At 39.4% G+C, this 13,545-nt stretch overlaps 1 protein-coding gene across 1 annotated transcript in view; it reads right to left on the bottom strand.

Annotated features, from left to right (window-relative positions):
* Positions 1–2,282: 2,282 nt before the first annotated feature.
* Positions 2,283–13,545, bottom strand: part of LOC136244189 (3-beta-hydroxysteroid-Delta(8),Delta(7)-isomerase-like) — a 36,887-nt gene continuing 25,624 nt past the window's right edge. Inside the window, exons 3-6 of the mRNA XM_066035732.1 lie at positions 4,845–4,992; positions 4,381–4,527; positions 2,814–2,946; positions 2,283–2,542 (exon numbers count right to left, since the gene is read on the bottom strand). Of these exons, the coding sequence (XP_065891804.1) occupies positions 2,390–2,542; positions 2,814–2,946; positions 4,381–4,527; positions 4,845–4,992 (581 nt within the window). The 3' untranslated portion in view covers positions 2,283–2,389. The remainder of the gene's footprint in view (positions 2,543–2,813; positions 2,947–4,380; positions 4,528–4,844; positions 4,993–13,545) is intronic.

The raw sequence follows: 13,545 nt of genomic DNA, 5'->3' as shown, positions 1-13,545 counted from the left end.
TAACTGTGTCTGGCTGTATAAATTTAAGGTCACTGCCCCTGGTATGCCTTGTTCTATGTGTTTTATAGCTAGGTAGTGAGACATCCACGCTACTATGAATAATTTTGTGCAACATTTGAAGTCTTAGATGTTTGAAGTGTGTTTATTACTGTGCAGGAATCAATGACAGATTATAATGCACAGGTGTTATGCATTAAGTATCTAAGTTAATATAAAAATCATTAAGTGTGGGAGAATCAACTACAGGTGGAGGTAAACTATTCCATAATTTAATTACAGAAGGAAAAAAATGAAATTTATAAGAGTCAACTTTTGTAGAGAGCTGGATATAGTATCCTCCTCGAAGTAAACATTGTTTAGATACAAAGTGTCTGGCAGGAATGTCTATAAGATCATTAAACATCAATATCATAATACATTTACTTTTCTTTCTCCTTTGCTGCAGTAGAGTAGGTAAACTGAGCTGGTTCAACACTGGCATTCTAGAAACACTGGAAAGTTTAAAATAATTGTTGTAACAAAATCTTGCAGCAGTTCTTTGGATACTTTAATATTTAGATGGGTATGGGGGTCCCAGATGGTAGAGCCATATTCAAGTATTGGGCGTACCATGATCTTATAGATGTTACATTTGACATGTGTAGGACAGTTAGAAATATAGTGATGTAAAAATGCATTAACTTGCCTTGCTTTATTGGTTACTTTCAGAATATGTTCATTCCATGATAGCTTTTCATCATTTGTAACTCCCAGATATTTAGCATGTGTTACTTGTTGTATGGCTGCATCACTGATGGAGTACTGGTATTCCAATTAAGACGTAATGACATGTTTGATACACTGCTAGTTTGGTAATAATCATGCATCACAAAACGAGCTGCTCGTCTTTGTCACAGACTCCAGTTTGTTAATTGACTTTCTGCTATAAGGTGCCCAACTGAAGCTGTAGCTGCATATTCCAAAGTGGATTTGACGTATGTAAGATACAGATCTTCTTTGATTTTATGTGAGCAGTTTGTAAAATTTCTCCTTACAAAATTTAATACAGAGTTTGCCTTTTTGCACACATTGTCCATGTGCTGGTTAAAAGATAGCTTGGAGTCAATTGATACCCCCAGGTATTTGGCACACTCATCATTGGGATGAAGATTAGGTTATTGGATAGGTGGACTCTGATGTGAGTTTCTGATGTTATTTAGTGCATGTATCTGGCCTAATACTAGCAGTGAATCTCTTCAAGTAGCCATTGGTACAAAGTCAGGCTAGTAAGTACAGTACTAGCTAGCACATGTCACCACAAGCATGGCAAACCCAGCAGCTCTATGCATAAATGCCTTTCTGGCTGCTCAGGAAACACCGCAACTTCAAATCTAACCTTCTAGAGGTTTGAATCTTTGTAAAATCTTTCAAATCACAACTAACCTTGAATCTAGCTCTCCTGAATCTGAGAGAAAAAAAAGCAATTTGGAGTTAATGGGCTCCCTTTAATATTCTTGATATTAAATAATAGATTTAACTATAATAGCCGCCCGCCCGCATGGTATTTTTTGTCTAACTAGAACGGGAAACAAGGAATTTACAATTGTTGGCCTATAGTGCATAGCTACACACCAAGCTGTGTTGAGTGCATGTCTACAGTGTCCACAAAAGTGACAATATTCCTAGCTACATAACAATAGCAAATTTAAAGATTTAGCTACTATATTAGCTATTACTTTCTTGTGATTGACTGATGATCAGTACCTGAATAAGTACTATCCGTTTATTCCTAAATCTGCAGGATTTAGAGATTTAACCCACTGATCTTGTTTTAGGCCATGTGACCCATATTAGCTACCCCCTGTCCCACAATATACCAGCATCTAATCTATAGGGCTATGATAGAGATATGGTTGCATTTCTAGCCTGTGGACATGACATGTAGCTAGTATTTTCAACAGTTCCCTAGCTGATTTAGGAGCTAGCAAAGTCAGTCTGTCCGTACCCATGCATGCAGTCTTATGCTGTACTGAGTTAGTTGTTATTCCAGTGAATCATCAGTCACCTGCACCCTCTATAAAAATCTGATCATAACAAAGTTGCCAGTATATGTATTAGCTACCATCCATTGCACCGGTACCCTTTTACATATAAATCATATAGATAACCGGATAGCAGGGGATTACGTATAACAGTGAAAAAGGCAACTCCTGGGACATTGGATGTTTGTAAGCAGAGCTTCTTCATTACAGCATCAAGGGAGCCAATCAGCTTCCTGATGCACAGTGTGGTACAATTGGGTGTCAATTTAGTGAAATACTACACTTAAAATATGCATAATATAAAAGATGCAAACATATAGAACCTAACAATAAAATAAAAATAAACCAGCAGTCAGTCATAGCTGAAATTAATTCTGTTTATCCTTGCTTGGCCTCATCTTCTGCCATGTAGAGAAGTAGAGACTTATCGGAACAAGTATCCAGATGGGGTTGAGGCATATAAATACTCCCCAGAAATACTTCAGCTTCTCATATGTGTCAAATTTAGGTGGCCATGATTCCTAAAAGAAATAGTTCAACAACTGATAAATGCACAGCTGAAAAGAAACACAATAAAACTGAAAAACGTTACAAAAACCTCTGTCAATCGTAGTAACGAGATTACAAGGATCAAACCATCAAATGTTAATGACAACGTTTACACTGACTGCATAATAATGTAATTAAACTGTTCTGAAGTGAAGCAATATAAAGCTCTGTGTGGTCCCACAACAACTAACATGTCACAGTATTGACTGTATTCCTCTCTAAGAATGTTTTAATAGGAAATACCTTAGCTGGTAAGTGCTTGAAGTTGTCCCATATTTCACAGAACATATATAGAAAGGTACCCATTAGTTGGAATGTTGACGTAACTAGACACAGGAAGTGTCTGTACCAAAGTTTCTTTCCAATAGCAATATACCTGTACATAAAAATTACATTTGTAAGAAAACATGAAGTGCAAGCAATATAGTAACCTGAAACACTACATCTAACAACTGTATAGTTATTACATGATGTGCTATATTGCAAAACAGCAAAGAATCAAGTATTTATGGAGGACTGGTACGTATGTTATTTGTATAGCTTGTACTACTGTATAGGAACTAGTCTGGGAATACATGAACAAGACACATGTATCATCACGTCACTATTTTGGAAACATCAGTAGCTACATTGAAAATAGTGTATACACAGACGGATATATGTGACCGGATCTGCAGGAACACCACATGTTAGTGCATTTTTTTGAATTCCATTTTTTTTACCTAGATAACCAAAGGAATGGTTAACCAAAGTTTTAGCTCTAGAAGCCAAGAACTTTTGAAGTTACAGCACTACAAAGTGGCAACAACAGAAAAATCGATTTGTACTGTGACAATACAGAAAATAAACTACAGGTGCGTAATCAAATGGTCATAACTTACGAATGCAATCTTCTACTGCAATGTAACTTATACTATCAGGTTCTCTATGAACAAGCAAATCTATTGCTGGGTAACTTTAGACTTCCAGGTGCTTCCTACAATGAGGGCGAAGGCAAAAACGTAAGGAAAAAATGACGCCCAACACAAAGCAAACTAATGCTCAATCCCGTATCTTCCGTCCCCTTGAGAGAACTGACACAAAACAGATCTTGGAATTATTTCATAAATATTTCACCCATTGCATCACTGTTACACTAACATTATTATGGGATTCTTGCAGATCAGGTCACATATATACTAGCTTAGTCTATTATATTTGTGCTTCTCTTTTCATTAAGTTCACAATTTCAGAGAAAGTGAAAGTTACACCAAAAGTGGTAAGTATACAAACCATGGCATATGTACAACAGGGCAGTACGTTTGATCCACAAAAGCAGTGCTACATATCAGTATGTACTATATGTGATACGTTAAGCAAACCTTCATTTTATGACTTTTTGTTGTCTAGAGGGAAAAACCAATGGGCTATTAAAGTTTCAGCCTTATCTGGTAAGTGCCTCCAGAGTTATAGCAACAGACAACAAGGGCAAAACAATCAACTGTACAGTACCTATAAGGGAAAAAAATTACAGGCGCTTGTTTAATTAATCATAAGTCTCGAGTGCAATAGCCAACAGAGTTGGGACTTGTGTCATTCTATTCACCATCAACTGGGCCATTCATCAAGGTATAGTTTTTGGCCTAATATGCCCATGCTATTAAGCAAGATGGTTGTCCAGGCTTAGAAAAGGCAATGATAAACGTCATGCCAACATGCATTTTTTACCGATGTATTTTACCCAATGTATTTGAATGGCAAATATAAACACCCGCGGTTGTTGTTCAGCAGGTCACATAAATAAATAGAGGGTGTTGATATCATCACTTACCACAACACACACAATGGTCCCATAATGGTTAGTTCTATTAATGATATGATCATCACACCGGAATCCTTTGTGGGCCAGTACCGACTATCAAGGATTGCATACTCATCAGATAAATACTTCGGACCCATTCCAGTCACTCCTACCAATCTGTATAGGAAAAATATAACATTTCATCAAAGTATGAATATGAATACATCAAGTATTAAGACAATGTTTTGAAAATGAGTGTTTTTCAATGGACATTACAAATAAACATCAAAGGATTTACCATGATACTGAGTACAATGGTGTACAGTATATATTTTAAAACACAAAATCATCACTGATTTACAGATGCTTATAAATGAGGTACATATGAAAATGAGTGTAGGGGGAATCACTCTTTGTGGTCTGCTGGCTATCTATGGGTGTCATAGAGCGCTAGAAAAAAAAAAAAAAAACAAAAAAAAAAAAACAAGACTTACCCATCCATCCACAAATGTATGAATGCAGCATTGATCAGTACCCATACACTCAGCAGGCTTCGTGGTGCACCACCAAACATAACACACACTAGTATTGTTATTATGGGCACCAGGTTGATAGGGTGATCCCATCCATCAATTACAAACCCTGCACATAACACAAGTAAATGACTCATGAATTGTTTGTGCACAGACACACATGTGCAATGAATGACTTAAGTACATACATTCTTATGCAGCAACAGTTAATATGAAACAATGCACTTTTCTGCTGTTGTGCTGCCATGGTTCTACACACAAGGAGGTGAGTGCAGAATTTTTCCCTACTTTGGAGGTAGAGCAGCTGGTACATATATAGGGATGGCTGGGTTTTGTAATCAACACCACCACATTAACAGGTTGATAGGTACTCTGAACTCACCTAGGGTATCATAATGCTGAAAAAAGCTACCTTGTCTTTTGCAGTTTCAACTGTTGGAGAATACTAAGAGGCAGAAAGAGTATAAAGTTCTGGAGGAAGCAGCAGTGGTATTTTGAAAGATTTACGCTATTTGTGAGGAGAGAATAAACCATTATTGTCAAGTACCTCAGACAAATGTGACTATTACTGAAGTAACTGAAGTACAGTACATGTACTGCTATGTATTATGTATTATGGTAAGCATTCTTTATGGCACGCATGCGTGTAACTTGTTGAGTAGTGATTAATTAGAATCTGAACACAAGGCTGATGAATGTAACGTTACTACATTTTTGGCGATGAGGATGGCTCATGGGCAAATTAAAGAATTTGACTCAGCAAAAAAAACAATAGAAGACTTCTGTCAGCGTTTTGAATTCTACTGTACGGCCAATAACATCAAGTCCGGAGATGAAGCCCAGCAAGCCCGCAAGAAAGCCCTTTTTGTAACTATGTTGGGGCAAACTGCCTTTGTAAAACTACATGATTTGGCAAGTCCTAATGATATTGTGACGTTAACACTGGACCAAGTGGTAACACTACTGACAGCACACTACCGGCCTCAAACTATTGAGATAGCAAAATGCTATAAGTTCTTCAAGCGTACACAGGAAGATCAAGAAAGAACCACTGATTTTATCTCAGCCTTAAAGCGGATAGCGAAGACATGCAATTTCGGCCAGTATTTGGACACCGCCCTTCATGATCAGTTTGTCTGTGGTTTGAACGATCATAAATGCCAACGCGAACTCCTCAATATACAGGACCTGACACTACAAACGGCTATTCAGAAGGCCACTGCAGCTGAGACAGCCACAAGGGAAAGCCGGGGAATACATGGTGCTTCAGCTGAGCGATTGAGCAGGGAGTTGCACAAGATGTCTGCCAGACCTCTATGTTATCGCTGTGGCAGGTCTGGCCACCAACCAAGGCAATGCAAATACAAAATGTTTAAATGCCGCAATTGCCAGAAGGTTGGACATTTGGCTTCAGTGTGTCATTCCAAGAAGCCTGCTGACCGACAAGACAAGGACACTGCCAAGGGTAAGCGTATTGGTTCCATGCTAGAGACTGTTGAAAGTGATGATGACAACAGTAGTAACAGCTCAGGGTACTTGCAATAACATTTTACAGTTAGGCACACGAGCAAACAAGTTTCTGCTCACAGTAGACATCAACTCAAGACCAACTGAGATGGAAATCGATTCAGGGGCAGAACGCTCTATTATTCCTTTGTCAATCTTTGAACAGTTCTTGACAGATGTATGCGTGTTAAAGCCATCTCGAGTTTCCTTATACCAATATGATAAATCCCCACTGGTTGTCGCTGGGGAATGCCAGACTACTATTAAAATCGACGATTGTACCATCTCAGCAGTGTTTGTAGTAGTAGATGTAAAGAAGCAGTTAACCCTCTTGGGAAGAGATTGGATGGCATTGCTTAACTTTGACCTTATTTCACTGATTACCCAAGCCACCACCACTGTCCACCAAACAACTATTAATGTGGTGAAAGTTGACTTGATCAAAGAAATCCCAGAGGTTTTTCAGGATGAATTAGGAGTTTAGAAAGGAATTGAAGCAACTGTTACCATCATTGAATCAGTTACCCCTCATTTTCACAAGGCCCACCCGGTACCATTCGCACTTAAGGAAAAGGTGGAGAGACAGTTACAACAAGTACAGGAAGGGGAACTAGTGCCAGTGGAGAGAAGCGATTGGGCAACACTGATCGTCGTGGTACATAAGAAGGATGGGGGTATCAGGTTTTGTGGGGATTTCAAGGTCTCCATTAACCCTGTTCTGCAGTCTCATACATACCCCCTGCCCACACTAGAGAAGATGTTTAGTGCCTTAGCCAATGGTGAGTCCTACACTAAACTTGACCTAGCTAGGGAATATAAGCAAATGAAAGTCAAAGGTAAATGACTTTCATTTACCTTTGACAAAATATAAGCAAATGAAAGCCACTCCTCACTATCAATACCCATCGTGGTTTGTATATGTATACTCATCTTCCTTTTGGTATCACCACAGCACCATCCCTGTGGCAACGTGCTATGACCCAGGTCTTAGCTGGAATCCCCAATTGTGCTTATTATATTGATGACATTCTAATTACAGGTCGCACCAGACCAGAGCACATTGAGAATCTTCGGATGGTGCTACATCGATTGAGAGAGTATGGACTCAAACTGAAGCAATCCAAGTGTGAGTTCTTTGCCAAGGACTTGGAATTTTTAGGGCATACGATTTCTCCACAAGGTGTCAAGCCAACAGCAGAGAGGATAGCTGGCATTAGAGATGCACCTGCTCCGACCAACAAGTAGGAACTACAATCATTCCTTGGTATGTTGACCTATAATGCTAGGTTCTTACATAATGTGTCGCATACATTACACCCATTAAACCAGTTGTTGCAGAAGAATGTTAGTTGGGCTTGGACAAGTGTGCACCAGAAAGCTTTTGATACTGCCAAGCAATTGCTTAGTTCTGGAAGGGCATTAGCCCATTATGATGTTAATTGGCCAGTCAAGTTATTTTGTGATGCATCAGCATATGGCTTAGGTGCTTGTTTGGTGCACATAATGGATGATGGCAGCCAGAAGCCTGTTGCCTATGTATCATGCACACTTTCCAAGCCTGAACAAGCATATGCACAGATTGAGCGTGAAGGTTTAGCCCTGGTGTTTGGGATACGTCGTTTTCACCAGTACCTGTATGGTCGTCCATTCATACTCGTAACGGACCATCGCCTTCTCTGCAAGATTTTTGGGAATAAGCAGGGTATACCACCCATGGCCACGGCACGAATGCAGAGGTGGGCCCTTACCCTCAGTGCATACCAGTATACCATTGAACATATCAATGGTACAGCTAATCACTGTGCTGACTGCATGTCAAGATTGCCATTATCTGGGCAAGCACTCGATAGTGCCCTTTTCGCAAGCGTTATACAGAATAGTCTGTCCTGGATGGTTGTGTCCTATGGGGTTCGAGAGAGGTAATCCCTCTGGCTTTCCGTCAGTCACTGTTACAGGAACTCCATACCAGCCATTTGGGGATGAGCAGAATGAAGTCCCTTGCTCGTAGCTATTTCTGGTGGCCAGGATTAGACTCCAAAATTGAAGAAGTTTGCCGTGCTTGTGTTGAATGCTGTACTGCTAGCAGGAACCCACCAAAGGCACCGGCTCACCCATGCATGATCCCCCAACACCCATGGCAAAGAGTACATGTGGACCATCCCCATTTTGGTGGGCACTTATTGTTGGTTGCTGTTGATGCCTATTCAAGGTGGCCGGAAGTACACATTGTGTCTTCAACGTCAGCCCATTGACAAACTTCGACACATTTTTGGTTGTCATGGTCTTCCCACCACCTTAGTCTCCGACAATGGCTCACCTTTTCAATCTATGGAGTTCCAGCAGTTTGTTGCAGCTAATGGCATTGTGCATCGCCGGGTACCACCTTACCATCCCTCTTCCAATGGGCTGGCAGAAAATATGGTAAAGACCGTCAGGCATGCCTTGAGCAAAGCAAAGGTGACCAAGGATGTCACCTTGGATACACACATCACAGCATACTACAACATCCAGAACTCCGGCAGAGCTTCTCCTCAACCGTGTGCCACGGACTCGCCTTTCTTTAGTACACCCTTGTATTTCACAGCAATTGGAGCAAGCTGCCGAGATGCAAGTGGGTGACAAACAACCTCGAACTTTTGCTGTCAATGACAATATCATAGTACGTGATCTGCACCCCAATGCTACTGATCGATGGAGAAAGGGCATTGTAACCAAGGTATTGGGCCCTCTAAACTATGAAGTGTCTGTAGATGGACATTCCTGCCAAGCAAATGTTGATCACCTGCTGCCTGGTACCAGCACTTTAGATGTTGGAAACCCAACTCCTGAAAATGAACAAGGTGATCAGGAGCATGATAAACAGGATGAGTCCACTACAACAAACAACGAAGTAGTACCTTTTGTGCCTTTAGAAGTAGAAAGCAATTCCCTCAATGATTCGCATGGACAGGAGTTAGTGACATTGCGGCCAACTAGAAACCGTCATCCACCTGTGAGGTTGATTGAAGAAATGAACTGAACTTTAATGCACACATTACTTCTTTTTTTTTTCCTTTTGCTATATGTATCTCTTGATTGTTGTAATTTTTCAAATTGTTGTAATTTTTTCTCGATTACTTATACCCCCCTCCCAATCGTTGTAATTTCTCAAATGTAATTTTTTCTAGAGGGGAGGAAGTGCTATGTATTATGTATTATGGTAAGCATACGCATGCGTGTAACTTGTTGAGTAGTGATTAATTAGAATCTGAACACGAGGCTGACGAATGTAATGTTATTACATGTACAGGCACAGCAAGGAAGGTGTAAAAACTAAGGATACAAAACTATAGTACATCACACACACACACAAACAACAGCAGGACAAATTAAATACTGATGCATCGATCACCACAATCATGTGGCGAAGAAACTTGTTGAGAACAAATGATTGCTTTATGATCAGCCCTATAAATTGCTACAGACTGTTGAATAATTGTTTGTACGGCCTTAATAGAGTCTGAAGACAAGCAAACAATTTAAATAATGGAGTATTATTACAGGTTTTTGCAAAATGAATTCGGCAACTTTGCAACTGAATTCATCCCGTTTGCAATTGAGTTCGTCGCTTTTGCAATTGAATTAGTCCCGTTTGTAATTGAATTAGTCCCGTTTACAATTGAATTCGTCGGTGTTGTAACTGAATTCGTCCTGTTTGCAATTGAATTTGTCACTTTTGCAATAGAATCCATCGCTTTTGCAGTTAAATTCGTCCATAACAAGAATGGCAGCTGGAGAAAACACAAAAACATGGTGTAGCAGCTGCTACAAGTACTTGTTCAAGTACAACAGTAGTAAACAACTCTTTATAAGGTATAAGGCAATAATTCTTCCTCTACAGCCTATCCAGCAACATTCCAAACTCTACTACACCATTCGCAATGGGTGTGGTCACTCTCGAGCAAACTAATTAACTTGTCAGACAGTTATCAGCTTCGCGTACTACCAGCTCCAATTACCTTCTAGTGTCTCAAGTGTAACTCTCCATGGCATAAATATTCCATCTCTTAATGAATGGTTGGTTTCTTGGAGCCATTTTGTTTATGATGAATTGTAATGCAAACGCGACGAATTCTATTACAAAACCGACGAATTCAACTGCAAAATCGACGAATTAAATTGCAAAACCGATGAATTCAATTGCAAACGGGACGACCTCTATTGCAAAACCGATGAATTCAATTGCAAATGGGACAAATTCAATCGCAAAGGCGACAAATTCAATTGCAAAAACCTGTATTATTATTATTACTAGGACTACGTCACATACAACCAAGTACATGTACAAACTGACAACAGGGCAAGGCATATACTATGTAGCTAGCACACTGTGGTCAGGAGAATAACCAGTGGTGCAATATAAACACCAGTCATATAACAGTATTATGTAATTGCATGGCACCAGCATGGTTTTCTAAGCTGGTAATTAACTGTAGATGTGACTGCTACAACAGAATTAAAAGTTAGAAACTGACTGCTGTATTAGGGCAAGTGACTGCAGCCTGCTCTATTAAAGTATATTCAAATCTGGAAGATGAATGCACACAACTTAGCTTTAGTGATTTAATTTCTTATAGAACTATAAGGTAGCTAACCAAACACGGTAATTAAAAGTGTGTGTGCTAAAGTAACTGCTCTATTAGAGTATCTCGATTGTACAGTATTTTTATAAGAGACTTGCTTCCAGCCTTCTTACATTAACTATCTTGCAAGCGCCATTTCTCCAACAGACTGATGAAACCGACCATTAGTGGAATTTAATAAGTTGCCTGTAAACAACCAGCACCAGCTCTGATAATTAACACTAACCCCCATAGTACAGCTGCTTTCCAACCCGTCATCTCTCTAAGATCCGTCATCTCTCTAGGATCCGTCATCTCTCTCTGAGATCGATGAGCAAGCAAACATGTACCCACAATGGAACACAGTTATATGCTAAGGTGTTTTGATAGGCATTAAATAGAATTGCCATACTGTTTCTATCACCTCCACGAAAACACCCGCCCATTATACGATTGTCTCTTTGCTCAATATGGATTCTATTCCCAGTGAGTGCAAAGCCTTAGGACTTGTAGTTTTCTCAAACATTATTATTTATTTATAATTTTAACCGCAATTCTTATTACTCTTAGTACTTGGTTGTATAATTACTGTGTAAACCTCATGCAGAGTATACAACACAGATAGTGGTACAAATGAGTGCTATAACAGATAGTGTGCTAGTTTATCTTTAAATTCATCTAAATTGTTGATCATCACCAGTGACTTGGGGAGATTATTCCACATCTTGGTAGTTGAAGGTAGGTAGGAATGTGCAAAGGTCTCGAGTCAGTTCTGATGGGAGGGATGGTATGGTGGCAGGGGTGACCTCGTGTGACTGAAGCCAATGGTGTCAAGTTTATGGTGGTTTCGACAAGAGTCTTTCAATTTTGTAAAAAAAAAACAGTTTTAGGTAAGTTCGCCTGTTTGCTAATGTGGACCAGGATAACATACTTGTAACACTACTGTATCGGGAGTATATTTTATAGTTATAACACGCTTACGAGGGATATGGCTAAAATATACATACGATTCACGAGAGTGCGTATATTTAATCACATCCCGAGTAATCGTGTTATAACTGTTATATTTCACACCCCAGTAGATGAAAACGATTATAGATAGTAAGTTATAGTGAAACAGCACCTCCTGGAGATAGAAATCAATAGAAATTCTTGATGGATCAGACATTTTACACTTTTAATGGTGCCACGCCCACATAGTCGCAATTAGTGAGTTATCCACAAAGGAGACAAGAGTTCATCGAAACTTGTTCCAGTTCCTGAGGTGAATAATTGTTGGTTGATTTAGGCGCTTGTTGTTAGAGACTTGTTTACCGTTTAGATAAGGATTTCACGGAATGCGTGAAGTTACACCATATATGGTAAGCGTAGCCACAAAGTGTGGTATATCAGTTATATACCACAGTTTGCCGTGGTATATCATATACTATAGCAAACTGTGGTATATAACTGATATAACATGGTTTGTGGCTACGCTTACCATATATGGTGTAACTTCACACATTCCACGAAATCCTTATCAGAACGGTAAACAAGTCTTCAATAACAAACGCCTAAATCAACCAACAATTATTCACCTGAGCAGTCTTCACTAACTCTTGTCTCCTTCACTAACTTCAATAATCGCGAGTAGGTGGGCGTGGCACTGCTATAGAGTCTAAAATGCCTGATCCATCAAGGATTTTAAGCCTCTAATACTGACAAGAGCCTAGAATCATTCACCTGAGCAAGGAGGACTTTCGATGAACTCTTGTCTCCTTCACTAATCGCGAATAGATGGGCGTGGCACTGCTAAAGAATCTAAAACGTCTGATCCATCAAGGATGTCTACTCAACAGGTGCTGTTTCACTATACCTTGCTATCTATAATCATTTCATCTACTGGGGTGTAGAATATAACAGTTATAACACGATTACTCGGGATATGACAAAAAAAAAATATATATATATATATATAGACTAACTGGCTGTAATATTACTGAATTTATGTTCACAAGCAGTGTGGATATGTTGAATGGATGCAAAATTCTGTTCCATAAGTAAATTTCTTTGAATTTCAATTGAGTATATAGCTACATGGATTCTTAACTATGCTGTTAGCCAAGGGTCTGAAAATAGAGAATGTGCACGTGTCTGGTTTGACCAATATTTTCAAAGCCACTAGTTTTGTGGATAAATTACGCTACAAGTTTGTCAACCACTGCAATGAGATAATAAGTCTATTTCAATTTTGGTTTACAGATGGTCCATAGGATACTACACAAATGTACAACCAGGGAGCTGAGAATAAGCAGTGTCTGGAATTACCCCCACTTCGTTGCATGAAGTCATACATAATATTATAATAGATGAGAATTTTAAAGGTCACAACATAAGTAGTCTGGCGGCGCCCGACCCTCGTATAAGGGTGTGGCACTTTTCTAACCTTTGATTGGCATAACCATGGTTCTTTATTTAGTACTGGCTACACAAGTTGTACATTCTATGTTCACCACACTTGATTTTTGGCTCGTTACCTACGCCTCACTATTATCATCTATGGCTTTATGCAAAGG

Source organism: Dysidea avara, chromosome 14, assembly GCF_963678975.1.
Source record: "Dysidea avara chromosome 14, odDysAvar1.4, whole genome shotgun sequence".
In the NCBI taxonomy this organism is placed as follows: domain Eukaryota; kingdom Metazoa; phylum Porifera; class Demospongiae; order Dictyoceratida; family Dysideidae; genus Dysidea; species Dysidea avara.
Note: the sequence above shows the minus strand (reverse complement) of the source record. Positions and strands in the feature narration are given on the sequence as shown.